Raw genomic sequence first — 25,508 nt, forward strand, 5'->3', positions numbered from 1 at the left:
TCGAGGTTGGCCTGTGTTGGAAGACGTCGTCTACCGCTACTCCAGGTTTACCAGAACGTCCGGGTCCTCCGTCCCACGCCCGGTCAACACGCACGTAGGCACGTAGCAAACTCGTACGCATGTACCATATTCTCCAACTGCCTGATTATACATTCTTCAGAGTAGCATGTTTGCATCAGACAGCAACATTGGCTTCGACTCACCATCTGATGAATCATCTAATCTGCTAATGTATGTGACGTGTTTTAGACACTTTTTTGACAGATTAGATTATACCCATTTGACTGTACGCATGGCTGTGTTTGGATCATGGGATTACAATGCATTTTTTTGATGGTGTTGTTGACCTATTCCACATGATATATATTTTGTATAATCAGTCGACAACATGATATCCATCTCTCATCCTTCTTACCAAACATAAAACTGGCTATCCGTAACCACCTCGCAGTTTACAACCAAACACAAGGGCGAGGCTATCCCCAACCACGTGGTTAGGTATATCCTCAGCCAAGCCAACCTCGCCTGTGAACCAAACGTTAATGATGATGTGGCCTGCCTGTAGCGTCATTTTTTTCCTTCTAACAATCTAGACACAGATGAAGTGCCAGCTAGCTACTTTGATAAATCTCCATGCTTATGAACAGAACACAAGTTTTGGACGGATAAAAAATTGCACAAAGTTCATCAGTATATTATTCTTCGTAATGAGTATCTGTCAGACAGTGTATCTCCATCTATCTTCACATGCGTGTATTATTCTGATATATCATCAGTTTTAGTTCAGCTCTTAATTTGGTTGTTTTCTGAACCTTGATATATATATTACCTGATGATTGGTACAGCTGAATTTGTTCTGTTCGATGGAGGACCTACCGGAGGCTCTGCTGACAGAGATTCTCAACAGGATCACCACGACAAGTGATCTTAATTCTCTTTCCCTTGTGTCAAAGCAGCTCTACAAGATAGAGGGGAATCAGAGGGGTGCTATCCGTGTTGGTTCCGGTCTTTGCACTGCTACAGAAGCACTGACATCATTCTGCGCCCGGTTCCCAAATCTGCGGCAAGTGGAAATCGATTACTCTGGCTGGATACCTGGACATGGAAATCAGCTGGACAACAAAGGCCTTTCTGTGTTTTCATCTCACTGTTCCTCGCTGATTGATCTCACCTTAAGCTTCTGCTCACACATCGATGACTCTGGGCTTGCTTGCTTAGCAAATTGCAAGAAATTGGTGTCTCTCAGGCTGAAATCCACACCACAACTAACTTCGATTGGGCTTTTCTCGGTTGCAGTTGGTTGCACAAGTCTATCTGCTCTCCACCTTATTGGTTGCGAGAAAATCGACAGTGTAGAGTGGCTGGAATACCTTGGTAGGGATGGATCATTGGAAGAGCTTGTAGTGAAGAATTGCAAAGGAATCAATCATCATGACTTCATAAAGTTTGGTCCAGGATGGATGAAGCTCCAGAAGTTTGAGTTTGAGGGCAAAAGAGGAAGATATGATTGTATTACAGGTGATGTGGTCTATGGCTCCTCATATGATGCTCACGGCATGGATTTGTATGATTTCTGCTGTGAGAGTTTGAAGGATTTAAGGTTGGTGCGTATTGAAACTTGGCCAGAAGCAGGACTTCGTGTTGTCCTAGGGAAGTGTAAAACATTGGAGAAGCTTTGCCTTGAGTATGTTTGTGCCCTAAATGACAATGACATGATTGCATTATCTCGGAGCTGCAGCAACCTTAAAAGCATCTCACTTTGGCTCAACCTGCAGCTTTACTCTAGTGATGTCGGCTATTGTGAAACCAGGACGTCATTTACTGATAACAGCCTTTACGCTCTAGCCCTAAACTGTCGTATGCTTCAGACGGTAGACCTCAGCTTTACAGGATGTGCTGCTGACTGGCCATCAGAAATAGGATTCACACAAGAGGGTTTTCTCGTGCTCATTAAGTCCTGCCCGATTTGTGTTCTTGTGCTAAATACCGCCAACTTCTTTGATGACGAGGGGATGAAGGGCCTCTCATCCTCACCACATCTGGAGACACTTCAACTTATATTGTGTCATGCGGTAACTGATGCTGGGATACGCTTCATTGCGCACACCCCAGGCTTGAGTAATCTCACACTTCAGTTGTGTCATTACATTACTGATGTTGGAGTGGCTGAACTGAGGCGTGCACATAAGTTAGAGTCTTTGGTCATTGAGTGTTGTGGTGAGGTTTCTCTGGAAGCTGCGCAGGGTGTCGCGACGTCAGTTCACTACTCCAGCAACTATTCAGATGACCTTAGGAAGAGAATTGGCCTTGGCGGCTATTGGTGAAGTGGTCTCCAAAATTTTCAGTATAAATTTGCTGCTGAAGACATTAAGTTGTTCCGTGTGCATCATTGGACAAGGTTGTGTGCATCATCCGACCTAGATTCACTTGTGTGGAATTTCTATTTCCTTCTACCTTTACTGCTACGGTTTTTCTGTATGACAGTCTAATGATGATCTTTGGACGGCATCTGGTGAATGAAACTTTAATAGTAGTCACCACTCGTGTAGTGTAATTCTTGTTGCGTCATTTCTACTATATATAGCTGTTTTGTAATCCACACAAATCGGCCCCAAGATTCCCTGTTTTTGCCTGTTTAGTTGTATTGTTTCTACTACTCTCTAAGAAATGTCGTGAACCCTTTTTACTACGCAAGGGATTTTGAAGACATATATATATATCTGCCTGCTATTTTCATGTGGTAGTTTTGGTATGGATCAGTGTAGTAATGGTCAATGTTTCACATGGACCTGTAGTATGAAGGCGGCATGCTTGTTTTGCTGGTATTGATTCTATTTGGGAATGCCTTCTCATTGCTTCTCAAAATATATATACGTTACGAGTAGTTACTAGCATATATAATTTAGGCATATAACATAGCTGTGTGCTAATTACTGGCTTCCAGAAATTTAGAGGGCGTCGTGTTTCTGTTTACATATCAAGAGTATGATGAGTGTATGAAAAAACAGAATTGATTATACCAATTGAGAATAATCTCGTCTTAAAATTGGATTTCCATGTGTTGCATCGTTCAAACTTTCTCTGCCCTATTTTTGAACCATCCATATTCAGGTTGTATGTCGCATATTCTGTTACGAGGTTAGGGGTGAATTTCTTCACTTATGATGTGTTTATGGACAACATAACATGATTGTTGTCAAGCTGTCAAGAGAATTCAGATTTTTTGAGCTTGCATCGCTACAGATGTTTGTTAATGTTAACAGTCTCATATGCAATTCATTATATTCTTGACAACAATGATACTTTTACCTCTAAAGGTTGTAGTGCTTAAGCTATGCAATTCCTTTTGGGACCTCGAGAATAAGCAAAGAAATGATACGCGATTGACAAGGAAAGAAATTATATGCAGTTTAAAATTATTACTACTTAGTACAGTTTTAGTCTATATATATAGACCATCTGACAGATCTGTTCTGACAGCTCTGTGAAAAAGCATAAACAAATGAGCATCTGCTATTTCCAAAGCCATAATTATGCCTGTTTGCAAGCATTCAGCTGACCCAGAGTGCTTGGATTACCATGGATCGATGATGGATGATGGTGACCTCGAGGTTTAGCAATGGCAGCAGCGCTGGATCTGAAGGTTGAATTGGATGTCAATGCAGTCTCAGGGACAAAAGGCGGCGCTGCGGCAGCTCCGCCTCCCGCCACCACCTACACTGCAAGGGCAACCCTCAGATTCATGAGCAAAGAAGTAATGCTATAGTCATTTCTGGGGAGAAGTTTAATGCAATTTTCAACTTTTGTAGCTATCAAGCCTGCCATCAAAATTCGGTTGTATTTACGCCTATGTAACTTTAGGGCGAGATGAATGACTTTTGAACAAGCAATAATGCTAAATCAAGGGCAAAGAAGAGAATGGAGGTAGAGGGGAAGGATGGACGGAGAGAAATATGCCACATTGTCTTCTTACAAGGAGAGGGTGGTTAAAGAGACCCGATGATTCCTTTAATAGATCAGCATATGGCCATTTGATTTCGGAGATCAAAAGTTACTTGAGTGATACGGTTGTTATTCCTGTTAAAATCCTTCGTGAACATAATAGGGTTGCACATTGTTTAGCGAACTTTGGTAGATGTGGTGATAGCACAGCCTGTTGGTTGGGTCAACCACCTCCATGCATCAGCAATTTAGTCGCTGAAGATTGTAACTCTATCATTTTGGAATAAAAAGTTAAAAACCCTATACTTTCTCGCAAAAAAAAGACCCGATGATCACTATCACACGCTACTCAGCAATTCATATCAACTCAAAGAAACAGAGAAACCCAAGCTTGGGAATGCCAGAGCTTCGATTGGTCTTGCCGATCTCTCATGTCGACCCCGACTTGGGCATTGCAGTGCTTGAAACTAAACGACCAAGCTTGGGAATCCGGTGCTTGCTTCCCTCAGCTAGGAATACCTACCTGCCTACTTCTCTCTGCAGCAAATTTCGCAGCTAACATAATACGCTGGACAATCGTCGAGTTCAGATCAGACACAACCAAGTCTGGGTTAAATCCGCGCGCGCGCGCGCGCGCGTGTGTGTGTGTATCTCACATGGAACAAAAAATAATGAATCTACTACTAGTGCAGTTTCAGGCATTGTCCAAAGATTGGCACCTTCATACTTCTTCATAATAGGATGGTACGAGAGAATGGTATGGTGTGAAACAAACAAACAAAAACCAGGCAATAAAAAGCAGAAAGCGATATTCGATAACAACAGGATATCATAACAGTACCAACCAACCATGTAGACAACAATGGGAGCCCACCATGGGCAGGCAGGCGTACAGAAAGCGATGGTAGTAGAATTTTCGGCCGATCGAGTACCCACCTGAGCTTGGAATTTTTCTAGAGTTTGTGTGGTCAAGATGCTGCTTGCTTCTTGTACTATTGCTTTGAATTCCACAATTGCAGCCACTGCCTCATTTTCCCGCGGACACGTACACGACTTCCAACAAAACTTGTTTCAGCTGACACTGACAGGTTAGGTGCCTGCTTACTTCTCTCTGCACAAAATTCAGCAGCTGAGACAATATAGCCTGCAGATAGTACAAGAAAGTTTTTGGCGATCAAGTACCCACTTGAGCTCCAAATTTTTCTTTAGTTTGTGTGGTCAAGATATTGGTTGCTTGTACTATTGCTTTGAGTTCCACAAGTCGCAGCCACTGCCTTATTTTCTCGCGGACTTCCAACATGACTTGTTTCAGCTTGGTGCCTTGGTTAGGTGCCTGTCTACGTTCACTGCAGGATTAATTGGCACCCACCTAAGCTTGGATTTTTTGCTTCGGCTTGCATGGTGAAGATGCTGCGTGGTTTGTACAGGCTTTCAATTCCACAAAAGCTGCAGCGACTGCCGCGTTTTTCATCAAACACATGACTTCCAACATGACATGTGGTCCAGGATTTGTACTGATCACAATTCAATACTGAGACCTTTATTCCTACCATCGGTGGAAATTCTACTATCCTTAGGCTAAATCTCTTGTTCTATTTCAAAGCGAAAAGGGAAACATTTTAGATAATAGAATAAGACAAGTTGGTTCAATTTCTTCACGGAATTGCCATAACTAGAGCATTTACAAGTTGCATGATCAAATAAACAAGAAATGCTATGAAACCAATCACAGAAGATAGCATCAAATGAAAACTCTACCTCAATGTTAAGTTGAGTCCATGCAGTAAATAAGTTGTACAAGAAGGGGAATCGGGAAACATACAAGTAAACATACGACATAGGTACCTTCTAGGTACCCTGCCTTCAATTGCTTTCATAATTCCTCTCATTTTTCAACAGGCATGAGAAAAAGAAAAATAGTTCGCCGGCGAAAAACAAGTTGAAGAAATAAAACAGGCTTCCCAGCAGCAGCTGCCTAAGCCCTGTCCGAACAAGAGCTAATTGGCATCCAGCAGGCAAAGATGGCGACACTCAAGACTTGAAGAAAAACAGGTTGCCCAGCAGCAGTTGCCAAAGGTGTGTTCTGTTCACTCAGGACCTCATAACACTATTTATATATGAATAGAGTTGCAACGTCTGTTGAATCACATCCCCCAACCAAACACACCATGCAAACACTAGGCAACAAAATGGGACCTTTGTTCTATCTCTGCCTGCTGCTCGTGCCATGCCTTCTTCCATTGCAAGAAGCACATGCGGCGCGCCATGGAGGGATCTCACTGAGGTCTCAACACATAGCCCTCCTTCACTGGAAAGCTACACTTGCAAGCCCACCGCTGCAGATGAGCTCTTGGCAGGAGAAAACTAGCCCGTGCAACTAGACAGGCATCATCTGCACAGCTGTTCGCCATGGCCGCCGCATGCCCTTGGTGGTGACCAATATCTCCTTACCAGATGCTGGCATCCATGGCCACCTTGGTGAGCTCAACTTCTCAGCTCTTCCATTCCTCGTATATATCAACCTTAGTAACAACAGTCTCCATGGTGCACTACCCACTAGTATCGGTCCCCTGTCAGCACTTTCCATACTTTACCTTCCCTACAACCAGCTCACAGGGAAAATTCCTTATGAGATTGATGGTTTGCAAAGTCTCAAGGTGCTTGATCTCTCATTTAACAGATTCACGGGGCATATCCCTGCATCTATGGGTAACCTAACAATGTTAACTGATCTAACCATTCACCAAACCATGTTATCCGGTCCCATTCCCGAAGAGATAGGAAGACTTGTCAACCTGCAAATTCTACAACTAAGCAATAGCACCTTAAGCGGCATCATACCAAAAACCCTTGGAAACCTGACCCAACTAAATGCTATGTTCCTGTTTGGTAATCAACTTTCAGGGCATATACCCCAAGAACTAGGCAGGCTAGTCCATTTGCAAACTCTTCAGCTTAGTTCAAATGATTTTTCTGGTCCAATTCCAATCTCCATAACCAATCTCACCAAGATGAACCAACTTTACCTCCATGGAAATCAAATCAGAGGTTCAATACCCCCAGAAGTAGGCAACCTTGCTATGCTCAATGAACTTGCTCTCTTTGGAAATCAAATCACCGGTTCAATTCCCCCAGACCTAGGCAACCTCACTATTCTAAACCAACTTCGATTTGAGAGAAATCAAATCACAGGTTCAATACCCCCCGAACTAGGGAACCTGCGTATGCTCAATGTACTTGGTCTCTATACAAACCAAATCGTAGGTTCAATACCACCAGAACTAGGCAACCTCACTATGCTAAAACAACTTGCCCTCTCAGAAAATCAGATAACCGGTTCCATCCCCAAGGAAATTGGCAACCTGATGAACCTCGAATATTTAAGCTTGCATCAGAACCAAATTTCTGGATCAATACCAAAAACTTTTGGGAAGTTGCAAAGCATCCAAACCATAAAAATCTTTAGTAACAAATTATCAGGTTCTCTTCCTCAAGAACTTGGAGAGCTCATAGGCCTAGTTGACCTTGAGGTGTCAAACAACTCACTTTCAGGACATTTACCCGCAAAGATATGTTCAGGTGGCAAACTTCGATATCTTAGTGTCTCTTTTAACATGTTCAATGGCCCCGTTCCAAGGAGTTTAAAGACATGTACGACCTTGGTTCGACTTCAGCTGGACTCGAACCAACTAACAGGAGATATATCTCAGCATTTTGGTGTGTATCCACAACTCATAAAGATGCGCTTGACATCGAATAGATTCTTTGGGCAGATCTCACCAGATCTAGGTGCATGTACCCAGTTAGAAGTACTACATCTAGCACAAAATATGATCAGGGGTTCAATACCTTCGATCCTTTCTAAATTGTCCAACCTAGTAGAGCTATCACTCGGTTCTAATCATCTCAGCGGTGAGATTCCACCAGAAATCTGGACTTTAACTAATCTATATAAGCTAAACTTATCATCAAACCAGTTATCTGGATATATACCTACACATATAGAAAAGCTAAGCAATCTAGGATACCTTGATATGTCTGGAAACAGACTCAGTGGATTAATACCTGAGGAACTAGGGGCCTGAACAAAGCTACAGTCCTTGAAGATCAACAACAACAACTTCAGTGGGAGTTTGCCACCCACGATTGGAAATTTAGCAGGGCTGCAAATCATGTTAGATTTGAGCAAGAATAACCTCAGTGGCGTGTTGCCGCAGCAACTTGGGAAGTTGGAGATGCTGGAATTTCTGAATTTATCACATAATCAGTTCGGCGGCAATATTCCATCGACCTTCGCGAGCATGGTGAGCCTTTCAACACTTGATGTGTCCTACAATGACTTGGAAGGACCAGTCCCAACAACGCGGCTACTCCAAAATGCTTCAGCAAGTTGGTTTCTTCCCAATAAAGGTTTGTGCGGTAACACCTCTGGCCTGCCACCTTGTTATTCAACTCCAGTAGCTAGTCACCATAAACGGAAGACACTTGGTTTGCTTTAGCCAATTGTTCTTGTGGTGGGTTTCTGCACTGTTGTTGTGATTGCAGTCATAATAATGCTTTACTGCAATAAGAGAAAACCACAAGAAAGTGTTACTGCTGAAGGAAGGGACATGTTCTCTGTTTGGAATTTTGATGGAAGATTAGCATTTGATGATATTGTAAGGGCAACAGAAGACTTCGATGATAAATACATCATTGGAATAGGAGGATATGGCAAAGTCTACAAGGCAGAGCTTCAAGATGGGCAGCTAGTTGCTGTGAAGAAGCTTCATCAGATCGAAGAAGAGTTGGATGACGAACAAAGATTTCACAGTGAAATGGAAATTCTATCACAGATCCGACAACGAAGCATTGTCAAATTGTATGGATTCTGCTCCCATCCAACATATAAGTTTCTTGTCTATGACTACATTAAGCAGGGCAACCTCCACGGGGCACTGGAAAATGAAGAGCTAGCAAAAGAATTTGATTGGCAAAAGAGAATTCTTCTGGCAAATGATGTGGCTCAAGCAATATCTTATTTGCACCACGAATGCAGTCCACCTATAATCCATCGAGATATCACGAGCAAGAACATATTACTTGATACAACCTTCAAGGCTTTTGTCTCGGATTTCGGCACAGCAAGGATTCTTAAGCCTGATTCGTCAAACTGGAGTGCACTAGCAGGGACGTATGGCTACATAGCTCCTGGTATGTTCTAGTATAACCTTCCTTCTCACGTTAGAAGCATTTATCCCTATCTATTTGTTCCTAATTCTAGTATTTTGATTCTGTGCAGAACTCTCTTACACATCTGTTGTGACAGAGAAATGTGATGTCTATAGCTTCGGCGTTGTTGTGCTAGAACTAGTGATGGGCAAGCATCCAATGGATCTATTAGACGGTACTTTGCCAAGCAAGGAACAAGCTGGGCTGGTGAAAGATATTCTGGACCAACGCCCGGTAACACCACCAACAACAGAAGAGAATAACTTAGCTCTCCTCCTCAAGATGGCCTTCTCTTGCTTGGAATCTTCTCCAGAAACAAGGCCAACCATGCGGGAGGCATACCAAATACTCATCCAGCGACCCTCTTCTAGTTCCTATCATGTGCCTTTCGACACACTCACATTACATCAAGTAAGGAAAGCATGTTGATATGTGATCTGAGTTTTAGACTTTTAGTGAGAAATCAGGGTCTATTAATTGTAGCGGAGGCCAATTCAGGTTTCCGCTTTTGATTCGAGCCACTCATATGTCACCTATATATATGTTTAAGTATGTAACTCACGTCTTGTCATCTTGTATGTTTTATTTTAGCAAAAATAGAAACTGGTACATGCAACATGAGCCTGTTCACGACATGGGCGGATCAGTAGCTTCATGTTGTTACGATCACCTCTTGGGATGGCACGAGTACCGGTTGTAGCTGTTTATAACTTGAGGCATGGTCGAGGGACATGGGATGGCACGTACATGAAGCATGGTCATGGTGCAAAATTAGAATCTTTCTGTTAGTTGAGCTAATGAGCTGTTTAAATAAAGAGGAGAATAAAGCAGAAAAGCTGCAACATTTTACGCTGCGCAAATATCATGAGTGTTCACTGATTCTACTCCCTCGTGTTTGTGCTGCAACAATATGAGTTCATGACTCGTTGTATTTACTTCCACAATACATACTCCCTCCCTCACCATTGTGTTCCCGGTGGTTTTTTCTGCAAGGATTTTCCAGGTAACAATTAGTGTCCGCGTTCTTGATATTTCTCATTGTATACTAGCCAATTTCTGACAATGCATAAATATAATTTGTTTGACCGGTTGCTTGTAAAACATATGTGATCTCCAGGCTGTAAGCAGTGAGACGCTGGCGATTGGGATTACTAAGGCGCGGAACAAGAGAGGGAACATTTGAAAGCAGCTAGTAGTTGGGCCGGACTGCGGTGTGTGTGAGTGGGCCACTGGGCCATGTAATGGATTTGCAAGATATATAAGCGAACGGGTGTGCTGCGAGAGCATCAAGTTTGAAATACGAATATTTTGAACCTCTCATTCTCTCTTATCGTCTTCTAGGTCTATCTCGCCTCCTCTCTGCTCTACTCCGATCCCCCTTTTTCGCCTCCTCCCTACCCTACTCGCCGACGACGATCGTCGTCCGACCCTAGGCCACGACTCGTCGCCGCACCACAAATGTTTTTCCCCGATTCATACCCGGCAAATTCAAGGCAACGGTAGCGGATCACCTTAGGGTTCGATCTGCGTAATTCCCGACCCAAGGTGGGTTGATTTGGGGAGAATTCGGCGAGCACGACGACATTCAAGCCCAAGCCGCAGTCGCGCATCCTTGCGGACAAGATGGAGGCGTTCCAGGAGCGGATGATGAAGGAGTTCGCGGAGCTACTTGCCGCACAGAACAAATTGGACGCCGTGGACGGGATATGCGCGCAACTCGAGGCCCTCGACGCAAAGCTGTCGGAGCAGTCCGCGCGGCTGGACTAGGTACAAGTCCAGGTCGACCTCTCGTGCGACACCCTGGGGCTAGTGCAGCAGGGTCAAGCTCACACGCCCACGCGCACAAGCAACATGGTACAGCGGAGGCGTCATCTCCAACTGCTTCGGAGGTGTCAGATGGCATCCTGGGGGCAGGCCCAAAGTTTCCTGGGCGACCTCCACCACGTCCTATTCAGTTACCTGACACCGTTCCTGTTCACCAGCAACCTGTGATGCCTGTTAGTGAGGAGAATATGGGCAAACGACAGTGGATGCCAAAGATGGATTTTCCAAGGTTTGATGGAACAGAGTTCAGGATATGGTTGGACAAGCGCGAGGCGTTTTTCAAATTGTATAACATTCCTAACAGTTGCAAAGTCATTTCTGCATCTCTATATCTGTCTGATAACGCAGATCACTAGTACCAGGCGTTCAAGCAGACATGTGGCTTTCACACCTGGGAACAATTATGTACTCCAGTTTTGTTGGAATTTGATGTGAACGTATACAGGCCCAAGATGAAGAAGCTGATGCTATTGAAACAGTGTGGGACTGTGGAAGAGTATAAACATCCGTTTTTGCAGTTGGTTTATATAGCTAGACTCTATGAACCTACTCTCAATGAGACATTTCTGGTAACCAAGTTTATCATGGGTCTCAAAGATGAGCTGCGATCAGTGGTAGAGTTTCAAATCCCTTATACTGTTCAAGTGGCAGCACAACATGCTTATGTCCAGGAAGGTTTGCTAATGCAACAGAAAAACAGCAAACCAACTTATCCCATGGCTACTTATGGCAAGACAGGCAACCGTTCTGGGTTGGCAGCGGGAACTTGTGGAAAGCCAAACAACTGAAAGAGTACAGGTGTGCAAATGGCTTGTGTTATAAGTGTGGATAGAAGTTTGTTCCAGGGCATGTGTGTCATCAACCAGTGGCAGGAGGTGCTCAATTGAAGGTTGCTGAAATGGTTGATCCCCATGAGATCATTTCTGATGCAGTATTGGATGCTCTGGTAACTGGAGGACGTGAAGAATGTGCCATAATATCAGCTACAACTCTGTTAGGGGAAGCTCATCCTAAAACAATCCAACTAAGAGCATTGGTAGGAAATAAGGTGGTGTTAATACTAGTTGATTCAGGTAGCCCTCACACTTTTGTAGACCAGACATTATTGGACAAAATTGTTGTCACTGCAGAAAAGTTAGAGCAAGCAATGCCTGTGAAAGTGGCCAATGGACATATAATCAAATGTACTGAAGTGGTTCCTGAATTAACCTGGTGGATTCATGGACACAACTTCTGCAGTTCCATGCAAGTTTTACCAATAGAAGATCATCTAAAACATCTGCAATCAGTGTTTGATATTCTCAAGGAGAATCAGCTGGTTGTCAAGGAATCTAAATGTGTGTTTACTCAAAAGTCCTTGGAATATTTGGGGCACATAATTTCTGATCAAGGGGTAGCTACAAATCCTTCAAAAACCAAGGCAATGGTACAATGGCCTGTTCCAACTAATGTCACTGAATTAAGAGGGTTTTTGGGTCTGACAGGGTACTACAGGAAGTTTGTGAAGAACTATGGTTTATTGGCAAAACCTCTCACTTCTTTGCTCAAGAAACAAGCTTTTGTTTGGTCTGATGCAGCTCAACAGCCTTTTCAGTTGCTCAAAGATGCTATGATCAACACACTAGTGCTGGCTCTACCTGACTTTAACAAAACTTTCACTGTGGAGACAAATGCATGCAACACTGGAGTGGGTGTTGTGTTGTCACAAGAAGACCATCTTGTTGCTTTACAGTAAAGCATTGGGTGTCACTAAAAAGTCCATCTATAAGAAAGAATTCCTGGCAATCATGATGGCAATTGACAGATGGAGGTCTTATCTATCTAGAGCCCCTTTTGTGATCAAAACTGACCATCAAAGCTTGTGTCACTTGGGGGACCAAAATCTGACTTCAGACTTGTAGAGAAAAGCAATGACTAAGTTGGTAGGTTTGCAGTTCTCTATACAATACAAGAAAGGGGTGGAAAATATAGCTGTTGATGCTTTATCTAGAGTTGCCCATCTGTTTTCAATTCAGAATGTCTCTACCAGCAAACCTGTCTGGGTGCAAGACATACTGAACTCTTACTCGGTAGATCCTTTTGCCACTAAAATGCTACAAAAATTAGTAGTAGACCCAGACTCTTGTCCTGGTTTTCAGTTGCAAGAAGGTCTGTTCAAGCAAGACCACATAATATGGGTGGGAGCAAATACTGGTCTTCAGACCAAGATGATCCAAGCATTCCACTCTAGTCCTGTAGGTGGACATTCAGGCATTCTACCAACGTATCACAAAGTGAAACAAATGTTCAGTTGGCAAGGGATGAAAGTTGCTATGGAAAACTTTGTCAAACAATGTGCAACTTCCCAGCAGGCAAAACATGAACTCTACAAAAAACCAGGGATGCTCCAGCCTCTGCCTGTGCCTGACAGACCTTGGCAAGAAATCAGCATGGATTTTATTGAAGGGTTGCCCAAGTCAGAGGGGTACAGTGCTATCTTGGTAGTGGTAGATCGTTTTACTAAAGTGAGCCACTTTCTACCTTTAAGCCACCCATTTGCAGCTGCTTCAGTGGCCAAGGTGTTCTTGAACAACACCATCAGATTACATGGCCTACCTCTTACTATAGTGTCTGACAGGGATAAGATCTTCACTAGTTCCTTTTGGAAAGAGCTCTTTAGAGGTTGGGGTACTGAGCTACAGATGAGCACAACATATCACCCGCAAACAGATGGCCAAACAGAATAAGTTAATCAATTCATGGAGATGTACCTTCGCCGTGCAGTTCATGATTTTCCAAAGAAGTAGGCAACTTGGCTGCCACAAGCTGAATTATGGTACAACTCCTCATATCACTCATCTCTAGGTTGTACACCATACCAAGCTTTATACGGCCATGCTCCAAATATGGGCCAGTTGTTGGGACATCCCGTTTCTCACAACCAAGATGTTAACACATGGCTAGCAACGCACACAGATCACATTGCTGCTCTGAAAGATCATCTGACAAGAGCGCAATGCAATTACAAACATTTTGCTGATCGGAAGCGTTCGGACAGGGATTTTGCAGTTGGGGAAATGGTATATCTGAGGTTACAGCCATATGCTCAACTCACTGCAGTAAATCGTCCTTGTCACAAGTTAGCTCTCAAATACTTTGGACCATACAAAATTCTGGAAAAAGTGGGCAGTGCAGCGTACAGACTGGAGCTACCAAGAGGGAGTCGGGTGCACCCGGTCTTCCATGTCTCCCAGTTGAAAGGACATGTACCAGATCACACACTGGTGTTTACCACCTTGCCAGTACCTGTGGATTTGTTTGCTCCAGGAGTTATACCCGAAGAAATGCTCGATCGACGTCTGGTCAAGAAGGGAAAAGAAGCACATTTACAGATCTTGGTGAAATGGGCAACAATTCCAACTTCGTCCGCGACCTGGGAGGATTACGAAGTTGTCAAAACTCGGTTCCCGAGCGCACCAGCTTGGGGGCAAGCTGGTTCTTTAGGGGCAGGTCCTATAAGCAGTGAGACACCGGAGATCGAGATTACTAAGGTGCAGAACAAGAGAGGGAACATTTGAAAGCGGCTAGTAGTTGCGCCGGCCTGTGGCATGTGTGAGTGGGCCATTGGGCCATGTAATGGGTTCGCAAGATATATAAGCGAACGGGTGTGCTGCGAGAGCATCAAGTTTGAAATACGAATATTCTGAATCTCTCATTCTCTCTTATCGTCTTCTAGGTCTGTCTCGCCTCCTTTCCGCTCTACTCCGATCCCCCTTATTCTCCTCCTCCCTACCCTACTCGCCGACGGCGATCATTGTCCGACCCTAGGTCATGACACAGGCTTATATTTGTTTAGATGTAATACCCACATGTGACACCTTCTTTCAGTTGCTGTGTTTGCAAGGGTACTTGGAATGGTGTACAAATATTTGTCTCTTTTTATCTACTTTTGCTCCTATGAATATGAAGATGAAAAAAAGAAATATAAAACTGTTAGGATATCATGTAGTCCCGATTTATTTTTCTGTGTGAAGCAAGATAAACCCTGGACCAAGCAGAAACTATCAAAATGGTGTTGATGCATAAATGGAACAAATGACACTAGTACAAAAAGGCTCATTTGTCCCGGTTCATGAGGCTCATTTGTCCTAGTTCCCGAACCAGGACTAAAGGGTCGGTACTAAAGCCCAATACCTTTAGTCCTGGTTCGCCTATGAACCGGGACATATGGGGCTCCACGTGGCCGCTGCGGCTTGCCCAGGCAGGAGGGCCTTTTGTCTCGGTTGGTAGCACCAACCGGGACCAAAAGGCATCCATGTGTCAGCAGTTCAGGGGCTGGGGTTTTGGTTTTTTTGAAGGGGGGGGGGGTTTGGGGGGTTTGTAGGATTAATTTAGGGGTTTCATATATTGTGTTGGCTAGCTAATAGGGAGAAGTGTCCTCTCTTATCTCCGTGCTTGGTCGATGCTACGTACTATACGTATAGAGAGGACTCGACACGCTAGCTAGCTAGTAAGCAAATGAAGGAAACCATTAAGTACAGAAGATCGTCATGAACATATACAGAGAGAAGTGATCGACCTCTCCTTCTCTGAGAGATTGGTCGAACAACAAGTTTTCGTATATCTATCCGACGCTACTAGCTACATATATACAATATAAGATCTCTTACAATCCCCTAACATCTGAACTCAAGTTCCACATGGTATTCTCCGTCTTTATCGATGACGTGGTCAAGAAATAATCCCGCCAATTCCTCTTGAATTGCTCGTATGCGATCTTGTGGTTGGAGTTCATCCCGCATCTGAAACATCTAATTTGAAGAAGGAGGGTCAATACATATATATGAATGAAACTCAACACAAATGATGGTAATAAAATAAAATTGTGAATATTATTGCTTACGCACTTCATATTGTTTTTAAGAGTAGCCCCGCTCACAGGTCGTGTGGCGGATGAACTCGCAAATGTAGTATCCACGGTAATTATTCTTGGGTTCCCGCCACAACCACTTTGAAAGAAATAGAGGTCAATCAAACTGATAAGCAAGCATGCTAAATGGTATTGATGAAACTAGCTAGAATCAATGGGAGATGCGCGGAACTAGATAGTAGTACTTACTTTCGGGTGTTTAAATCGCAGCTCCCCCGACAGCCCCGGAGCTTCTGCGGTGAACTTTTTCCAAACCAGGCCAGACAAAGATAACAATTACTTGATATCAGGAAATGAACAAAGTTGCCGATATGGTGCGGTAATGATCGATTGAACTTACTTCTCGAGCATTTTAGTCATGTCTGCATACTCCTCGGGATCTTTTCATCTCGAGTCTATGACGGTTACTAGTCCCTGCTCAAGCTTAATCTCTAGCAGAATAAAGTGGAAGCTGCGCACGCATGCATAATTCATCAATTACATTACTATAACCTCGAGTAATAAGGGAAACCGGATATGCAGAAGACAGTAACACTCACTTGAAGTTGTAAGGAAAGAGTATTATATCTTTGTTTTGATTTCAAAGTAACGATCGTAGCAAGCTGGCCTCGGTTTGTTTGGCATCATGTTTAACATTCCATTCATCTATGAGATTTGTGTTAATGAACCTAATATCACCAATTTGTCTTCTCTTGCATTCGGCGATCTTTAATCTGCATAATATAGTGAGGATAATTATATATACATGCAATGGAAGAGCTGAGCTATATACAGAGACTTAATTACAGAAGTAGTACTTACAGACAGTAGCAAGTGACGATTATTTTATCGAGGGCCTTTTGATTGAAAAACTGGAAGAACTCCTCATATGGAACAGACAATAGATCAATTCCAACGAGATCGTGCTCCTCTTTAACTCTCAGCATCAAAGTATCCTTCCCAGACTTGCTGCAGATGTCCATGTACCAATCATGGAATCTTCACATCATCGTTGTTAGAGGAGGATGACCAGGTTTGACGAGAGGCTTCCCGTGCCGGTATTTGAATTCGTCCACCTCCATTGTATCAAAATGTGCATCGTCGGGTAGGTAATCTCCAGGATTGGTACCGGGCACTATCCCCGGATGATTAGCGACAATATCGCTAGACACCTTGAGCGGGGGGCACGATTGATTCGCTTGTTCGTCGAGCTAGGGAATTTTTTCCTACTTCTTTGTTCTACTAACCTTCGATGACTGCAAGTACTTCCCGACTGCTCTGCTTCCTTATATGTCCTTTCAATAATGCACTCATAGTTGGTTTGTGGCGGAGGCTATGGTGGTCGCTTCAGGGCATCCAAAGTGCGCTTCGCTTTCACCGGATCTATCTTCTCCTCCAGAGGTGGATTTTTCTTTGCAAAAAAGTCCTTCACTTGGGCTTTACAAATCTACGTGTTTTCCTCCTTGGTCATCTCGTATGGTAACTTCTCTACAGGCTTGAGAGATGGACCAAATATGTATTGCCTCCCGCCTCTGGTTGTACTGCTAGACGCCGGAGCAGCCGGAGCAGCTGCGGCTATCTTCTTTTGTTGCTTATGAGGCGGAGAAGAAGGAGGCGGAGTGCTACGACACACCGGAGCAGCCGGAGCGGCGGCGCCTGTGTTCCGCCATCGACGAGGCGAAGGAGGAGGCGGGCTGCTCAGATGCGCCGGAGCAGGCGGAGAAGGAAGCGGAGTACTACCGCCCTCACGCGCCGGAGCAGGAGGCGGAGTGCCCTGATCACTCGCCGAAGGAGGAGGAGGAGGCGGAGGCATGAAGTTCAGAATCTTGATGTGCTCCTTCCGCCATAGACATGGAGTCTTCAGAGCAAGATCCAGCTGAGTCTCCCCTTCACCTGTAGGGTGGTCAAGCTGGAGCTCCTCAAATCCCTCCGTTATTTCATCTACCATCACAATAGCATACCTTGTGGAATCGGAAGGTAGTGAAAAGTTGCATCAGGTTCAGGAGGGAATACAGAGCCGATAGCCGCCTTGACTTTGAGGTTCTGCCATTGCGTCATAAGCTGGCACTACTGTGACTCTGTGATAGCATCCACATGGTAGCTAGGAGCCGTGAAGTCAGGCTGCTGAACGAGCTCGGTGGAAGCCACGCTGCTTCTCCGCTGAGATGGCAGGGTAGCTTCTGGGGTAGCTTGGGCAGGATCTCGCTGGTTCTCAACAGCTGTCGTTCCTCTAGCTTTCGTACCCTTGCCTGAAGCTTCTGCAGTTCGCTCAGCTCCACCTTCATCCTCCTCTCTTGGGTTCTGTAACTGCCTGTGTTGTGAAACCCAACCTTCCACGCAACGGAGCCTAGCGTGCCTCGTGTTCGTCCAGGGTGCTCAGGATTCCCGAGGGCCTGTGTGAGCTCGTCGTTCTTTTTGCCGGGAACGAACGTCTCTTCCTGCGCTGCCTTGATTGCTGCCTGAAGCTTCGTGATGGGTGTTGCAAGTTGCTCGTCCGTCCAACAACACTTCCCTGTTTCAGGGTCCAAAGTTCCTCCAACCCCGAAGAACCAAGTCCTTGAACGGTCTGGCCAGTGCAATGTCTCTAATTCAACCCCTTTAGCAATCAGGTCACTCTCAGCCTTGTCCCACAACGGCCGGGCTTTTGAGGTAGCCACCTGAACCCATGCGATGGTAATGCTCCTTCTTTGCAGCATTTATCTTGTTTGTCGCTGACATCTTCTTACTCTTCTCCGATGTCTTGTGGGCCACAAATGTGGCCCAGTGATCTCTTATCTTCTCAAATCGGCCGGTGAATTCTGGAGTCTTGTTTTTGTCGACATACATTGATTTCAACTCATTCTTCCACCTCTTGAATAGATATGCCATCTTCTTGAGAGCATAAGCCTTGACCAATGGCTCTATAACTAGCTTATCCAGATCCTCCTCCGCCGGTAGGGTGAAATTTTCCTTCAGCGCGGTCCAAAGATCATCTTTCTGTCTATCTTCGACATAAGAAACTTGAGCGTCTTCGTTCGTAGGCTTATACCATTGGTGGATGATGATCGGGATCATGTCCCTAACAAGAACCCCGCACTAAGCAGAAAATGCTTCCTTGGTCTGGAAGGGTTCAATCGATTGGCCATTGCCCGTGATTTCTGTGATCGTGAACCTTTCATCCTGGCGCAACCTTTTCTTCGGGCCTCGTCTCGTTACCGAAGTTTGGCTCGATCCGAAGGGCTATAAAAAAAGAAAGAAGAGTTAATATATGTGCATACCAAAACAATTAATGCATCAATTAGCTCACCGGACTTTGCAACAGCTGATCCCGACTCCGTTCGTCACCGGAGCCGTCATCACGGTCGCGGGAGCCATCATGATCATGACTTTCCTCCTCCATTGTTCGATCACCGTAGCCTGCTTCCTCTCCTTCCAGACCATTGGTTTCATTGAGAAATAACGGCAAGACATCATCTCCGTCGCGAATTATGTCCCCCAATATCTCTTCTTGTTCGAAGTCTCTTTGTTGATCCATAGTTTCTGCAAATATTACCACATGGCAATTAATATACAAATATGAGATATGGATATATTAATAGTGACAAACATAGACCTAGCTAGCTAATCACAACACTTGTAGGGTTTGGGGTGGCCTCGACAACGCTCTTTTAACTTGGTAAATTTGGGTGGCCTCGATGCTTCTAGGGTTTGGGGTGGCCTCGGCAATGCTTCTAGGGTTTGGCCCGGACCGCCTCTCTCATGAATGTCCGACGTCCGGACCGCCTCTCTCATGAATGTATTCCCATTTATCTTGTATCCTTTGTAAGTCATTACAGTCGAAGATGGTTCCCTCGCCAACGAGTACAGCTCATCAGAAATAGTGTTGTCACCCCTGAGACGTGTTTGCAACCAACTGCCAAACTCTTGATGTGTTCACATGTAATCCAGTCGTCACACTGGTCCGGGTGTTTGGAGCGCAGAATGTTCTTGTGTTCATCGACATACGGGGTCACCAAGGTAGAATTCTGTAGAACTGTGTAGTGTGCTTGATACCAAGAATGCCCGTCCCTACATATTATTGAGTCCCCTCCTAGTGTGCCTTTTCCACTCAGTGTCCGCTCGTACCGTGATTGAGGGAGACCTATCTTCTTAAGGTCGGGAATGAAGTCAACACAAAACCCAATACCATCCTCTGTTTGATGGCCCATGGAGATGTTTCCTTCTGGCCTAGCGCGGTTACGGACATATTTCTTTAGGACTCCCATGAACCTCTCAAAGGGGAACATATTGTGTAGAAATACAGGGCCCAGAATGATAATCTCGTCGACTAGATGAACTAGGACGTGTGTCATGATATTGAAGAAGGATGGTGGGAACACCAGCTTGAAACTAACAAGACACTGCGCCACATCACTCCTTAACCTTGGTAGGATTTCTGGATCGATCACCTTCTGAGAGATTGCATTGAGGAATGAACATAGCTTCACAATGGCTAAACGAACGTTTTCCAGTAGAAGCCCCCTCAATGCAACCGGAAGCACTTGCGTCATAATCATGTGGCAGTCATGAGACTTTAGGTTCTGGAACTTTTTCTCTGCCATATTTATTATTCCCTTTATATTCGACGAGTAGCCAGACGGGACCTTCATATTGAGCAGGCATTCAAAGAAGATTTCCTTCTCTTCTTTGGTAAGAGCATAGCTGGCAGGACCTTCATACTGCTTTGGAGGCATGCCATCTTTTTCGTGCAAACGTTGCAGGTCCTCCTGTGCCTCCGGTGTATCTTTTGTCTTCCCATACACGCCCAAGAAGCCTAGCAGGTTCACGCAAAGGTTCTTCGTCACGTGCATCATGTCGATTGAAGAGCGGACCTCTAGGTCTTTCAAGTAGGGTAGGTCCCAAAATATAGATTTCTTCTTCCACATGGGTGCGCGTCCCTCAGCGTCATTCGGAACAGATAGTCCGCCGGGACCCTTTTCGAAGATTACTTTTAAATCATTGACCATAGCAAGTACGTGATCATCGGTACGCATGGCGGGCTTCTTCTGGTGATCTGCCTCGCCTTTGAAATGCTTGCGTTTCTTTCGACATTGATGGTTGGTCAGAAAAAATCGACGATGCCCTAGGTACACATTCTTCCTGCATTTGTCCAGGTATGTACTTTCGGTGTCATCTAAATAGTGCGTGCATGTGTGGTATCCCTTGTTTGTCTGTCCTGAAAGGTTACTGAGAGCAGGCCAATCATTGATGGTTACAAACAGCAACGCATGCAGGTCAAATTCCTCCTATTTGTGCTCATCCCACACACGTACACCGTTTCCAATCCACAGCTGTAAACGGTCTTCAACTAATGGCCTTAGGTACACATCAATGTCGTTGCCGGGTTGCTTAAGGCCTTGGATGAGAACTGGCATCCTAATGAACTTCCGCTTCATGCACAGCCAAGGAGGAAGGGTTATAGATACATAGACTCACAGGCCAAGTGCTGTGATTGATGCTCTACTCCCCAAAAGGATTAATGCCATCCGTGCTTAAACCAAACCATACGTTCCTTGTGTCACCTACAAACTCCTCCCAATACTTTCTCTTGATTTTTCTCCATTGCGACCCGTCAGCGGGTGCTCTCAACTTTCCGTCTTTCTTACGGTCCTCTTTGTGCCATCACATCAACTTGGCATGCTCTTTGTTTCTGAACAGGCATTTCAACCATGATATTATAGGAGCATACCACATCACCTTGGCAGGAACCCTCTTCCTGGGGCGCTCGCCGTCAACATCATCAGGGTTATCTTGTCCGATCTTATACCGCAATGCACCGCATACCGGGCATGTGTTCAAATCCTCGTACGCATCGCGGTAGAGGATGCAGTCATTAGGGCATGCATGTATCTTCTGCACCTCCAATCCTAGAGGGCACACAACCTTCTTTGCTACATACGTACTATCGGGCAATTCGTTATCCTTTGGAAGCTTCTTCTTCAATATTTTCAGTAGCTTCTCAAATCCTTTGTCAGGCAAACCATTCTCTGGCTTCCATTGCAGCAATTTCAGTACGGTACCGAGCTTTGTGTTGCCATCTTCGCAATTGGGTTACAACCCTTTTTTGTGATCCTCTAACATGCGATCGAACTTTAGCTTCTCCTTTTCACTTTTGCACTGTCTCTTTGCATCAACAATGACCCGGCGAAGATCATCATCGGGCATATCGTCTGGTTCCTCTTGATCCAGCTTCCCCCGTTGCAGCATCACCGTATTCGGGGGGCACATAGTTGTCATCATCTTCTTCTTCTTCGCTGTCTTCCATCATAATCCATCTTTCTTCGTGCTTGGTCCAAACACTATAGTGTGGCATGAAACCCTTATAAAGAAGGTGGGTGTGAAGGGTTTTTGAGTCAGAGTAAGACATCATATTCCCACATATAGGGCATGGACAACACATAAAACCATTCTGCTTGTTTGCCTCAGCCACTGCGAGAAAATTATTCACGCCCTTAATGTACTCGGAGGTGCGTCTGTTACCATACATCCATTGTCGGTTCATCTCTGCGTACATCATGAATAGATAAGTGACCAAATTAATAGAAGTTCATCATCACATTAAACCCAAAGTACATACATAGTTCTCATTGAACAACATATAGCTCTCCAGAGCATCTAATTAAACCATACATTGAAACTATGTAAAACATTTCAATGCAACAACAGATGTGATCATAACCGCAACCAAGGTAACAATTGATCCAACGGCATAATGATACCAAACCTCAGTATGAATGGCATATTTTCTAATATTTCTAATCTTCAAGCGCATTGCATCCATCTTGATCTTGTGATCATCGACGACATCCGCAACATGCAACTCCAATATCATCTTCTCCTCCTCAATTTTTTTCAATTTTTCCTTCAAGTAGTTGTTTTCTTCTTCAACTAAATTTAACCTCTCGACAATAGTGTCGGTTGGAATTTCTGGTTCACATACCTCCTAGATAAAAAAAACTATGTCATGTTGCTCGACATAATTGTCATAAACACTAAATGAAACTAATAGTTATAAAAGAAAATATATGTACCACATCTGAATCATTGATAGAACGAGGGTTGGCGGAGGTGGATACCAAAACCATCGCACTATATAATAACAAACAATAATAAGTAAGAAAACTACACAAGTATCTATCTAAATCATACAAGTAAGAACCTTTTTCTTTTAGAAAGAAGATAAGATCAAGAGGCTCACCACGGTGGTGCAGGCGACGAGATCGGCGCGGGCGATCAATGGAGGTGAGGACGGGGACATGACAGGACGGACCGCCAAACCTAGAGAAATCTCGAGGAAAATGGAGTTTGGACAAGGAGCTTCGGGAGGAGAAAGCTTAAGTGTGGCTCGGGCATTTCATCGAACACCTCATGTGCATAGGAGGTGAGCTAGAACACACAACACACCTCTCACACACCTCTCCCAAAAAACAGAGCACTGCACTGCTCTGCTCGCGGCCAGGGGGTATATATAGGCATATCTTTGGTCCCGGTTCAAGCCACCAACCTGGACCAATGGTGGTGGGTCAGGAGCGAGGCACATAGGTCCCGGTTCGAGCCTCGAACCGGGACCAAAGGTGCCAGATGAACCGGGACCAATGTCCCACGATGGCCCGGCCGCCCCCTGCCGCACGATCCGGGACCTATGCCCCATGGGTCCCGGTTTTGGGCAGAACCGGGACTAATGGGCTGGCCCTGCCTGAACCAAAGCCCTGTTTTCTAGTAGTGTGAGTGTAAACACACGGAGCTAGGTTCATAGAAAGAAGGAAGGGAATATACCAAAGTACTACTAAGTAAAAAAGACTTACGGAGGTCTGAGGGATGTATGGTTGGATGCGAAGTCCTTGTCCGTATGACGGAGCATTGTATCCAGGAGTGTATTTCATGTCCTTAGAAACAACAAATAATTTACTACTACACTTAAATTCAAGCATTGGTTGGCGAGATTGACATGGAACAAAGATACAACCTTCTTTTTTTTTCATGCTTAACAAAGATCTGTATCTTTGTCTGGTTGGAGGTACGATGGAACTAAATTAGATTTGACGTCCATATCAACTTCCAAAGCATCAACCTCTGCGTGTTTCAACAAACAAAATGAGAATAACAAACAGAGAACTGTCTTCTCTCAGTTGTCTGTAAATTAACACATGCATAACGGAAAAAACAGTACAAGGCATACAACAAAAGTGCCAAAGAAACGTTACAGCTAAAACCGTGGACCTAAGACTGAGATTGCTGGATCAAGTTCAACAACGAAATTTTAAGTGAAGGACTGGTTCCCAGCTGATAATCACTATAGGAAAAACTAGTTGACTCTGTAAGCGTGTGAACTATATAAACAAAAGTAGAGAGGAAAGATAAGCAATCAAATGAGAACATATTTAAGTTGAAAATCTTTAAAAGACAGAATCTGGTAAACAACATGATGTTGCATACATCTATATCTTGAATCCTGACAGTCTTCATCATCCCTTTCAGCTCTTTACTGGGGGCCTTCATTGCAGTCATCTGCTTCAACATAAGTTTGTAGAATCAGAAAAAACAAATCGAGAGTGACAGATTCAGAATTTATCATGAGCTTGATAGGAAACTAATTAAGGCATCCTACAGTCTGTTGAGCATCTTTAATTCACTCCGATGCGAAAGCAACTTAGTCAAGATTATAAGTTTGGTTGTACAGCATGTCATGTTGATCATCATACCTGTAGGGAAGCATATGGAGTATAAAGATTAGAGCACTAGACTAATATAGGCCCCTGCCACAAAAGGAATGATTAAGTGACTAATATGGAATTCCACTTGTGTCTTATCCATGTCAAGAACTTGCTAGCTTTCCAAATCTGCTGTTTCTATAAGGCCAACTCCAGCGCACGATCCCAAACGGACATCCTGTTTGGCCGGATTTCGTCCCTTTGGGACGGCAATGCGTTCACCTGTGTCCGCTTCTGTCCGTTGGGTTTCCGGTGCGCCCAACGCGCGGCCGCACCTCAAATCATGTCCGGGCTGGACGTGATTAAATAAACAGAAAAAATAAAATAAAATGCCAAAAAAAGTAAATAAACACAAATATAAAAACATAAAACATAAATTAAGCATCACGGCCACAAAACGGCCAGTTCCACGGTTCGCATTGCCATAATTAACATAAAAAACAAAAAAAATGCTGCTCGCGCGCTCCTGCCGTGCCCGTCAATGTTGTGCCCGTCGCCGTCTTCAGTGTCCGCCGTTGTCGTCGTCGTCGCTGCCGAGGTCGACATAGTCCGGCGGCGTCCGGAGGTGGGACGGCGGCGCGTGGTACACTGGGGCGGGCTGGAAGGCCGGAGGTGCCTGCACCACCTCCTCCCGTGGCGAGGCCTCCCGCTCCGGTGACCGCAGCGGCGTGGGGCACCAGTTCACGCCCCCCCACGGCGTCGGCCATCTCCGGAGCCGTGCACGACCAGCTCCACTACTGGCCCACCAGGTCCGGGTGGAACGCGGCCATCGGCTCCTCCTCCATTACCTCCTCCGCCTTCACCATCTCCAGCTCGGGGATGGCGATGTCGCCGGCCGCAGAGAGGGCCATCATCTCCTCGAGGTCCTCCCATTGGCGCCCATGGTGCGTGCGCATGGAGTCCTCCATGACACG

At 44.8% G+C, this 25,508-nt stretch overlaps 1 protein-coding gene and 1 pseudogene across 1 annotated transcript; both read left to right on the forward strand.

Moving 5' to 3' along the window:
* Positions 1-673: 673 nt before the first annotated feature.
* Positions 674-2,554, forward strand: LOC119298901 (F-box/LRR-repeat protein 14-like). The gene has a single exon (XM_037576211.1). The coding sequence runs from the start codon at positions 864-866 to the stop codon at positions 2,322-2,324; it is 1,461 nt and encodes a 486-aa protein (XP_037432108.1). The 5' UTR covers positions 674-863; the 3' UTR covers positions 2,325-2,554.
* Positions 2,555-7,646: 5,092 nt separating this feature from the next.
* LOC119298910 lies at positions 7,647-9,830 on the forward strand (annotated as a pseudogene).
* The last annotated feature ends 15,678 nt before the right edge of the window (positions 9,831-25,508 follow it).

Source organism: Triticum dicoccoides, chromosome 1B (assembly GCF_002162155.2).
Source record: "Triticum dicoccoides isolate Atlit2015 ecotype Zavitan chromosome 1B, WEW_v2.0, whole genome shotgun sequence".
Classification (NCBI taxonomy): Eukaryota; Viridiplantae; Streptophyta; class Magnoliopsida; order Poales; family Poaceae; genus Triticum; species Triticum dicoccoides.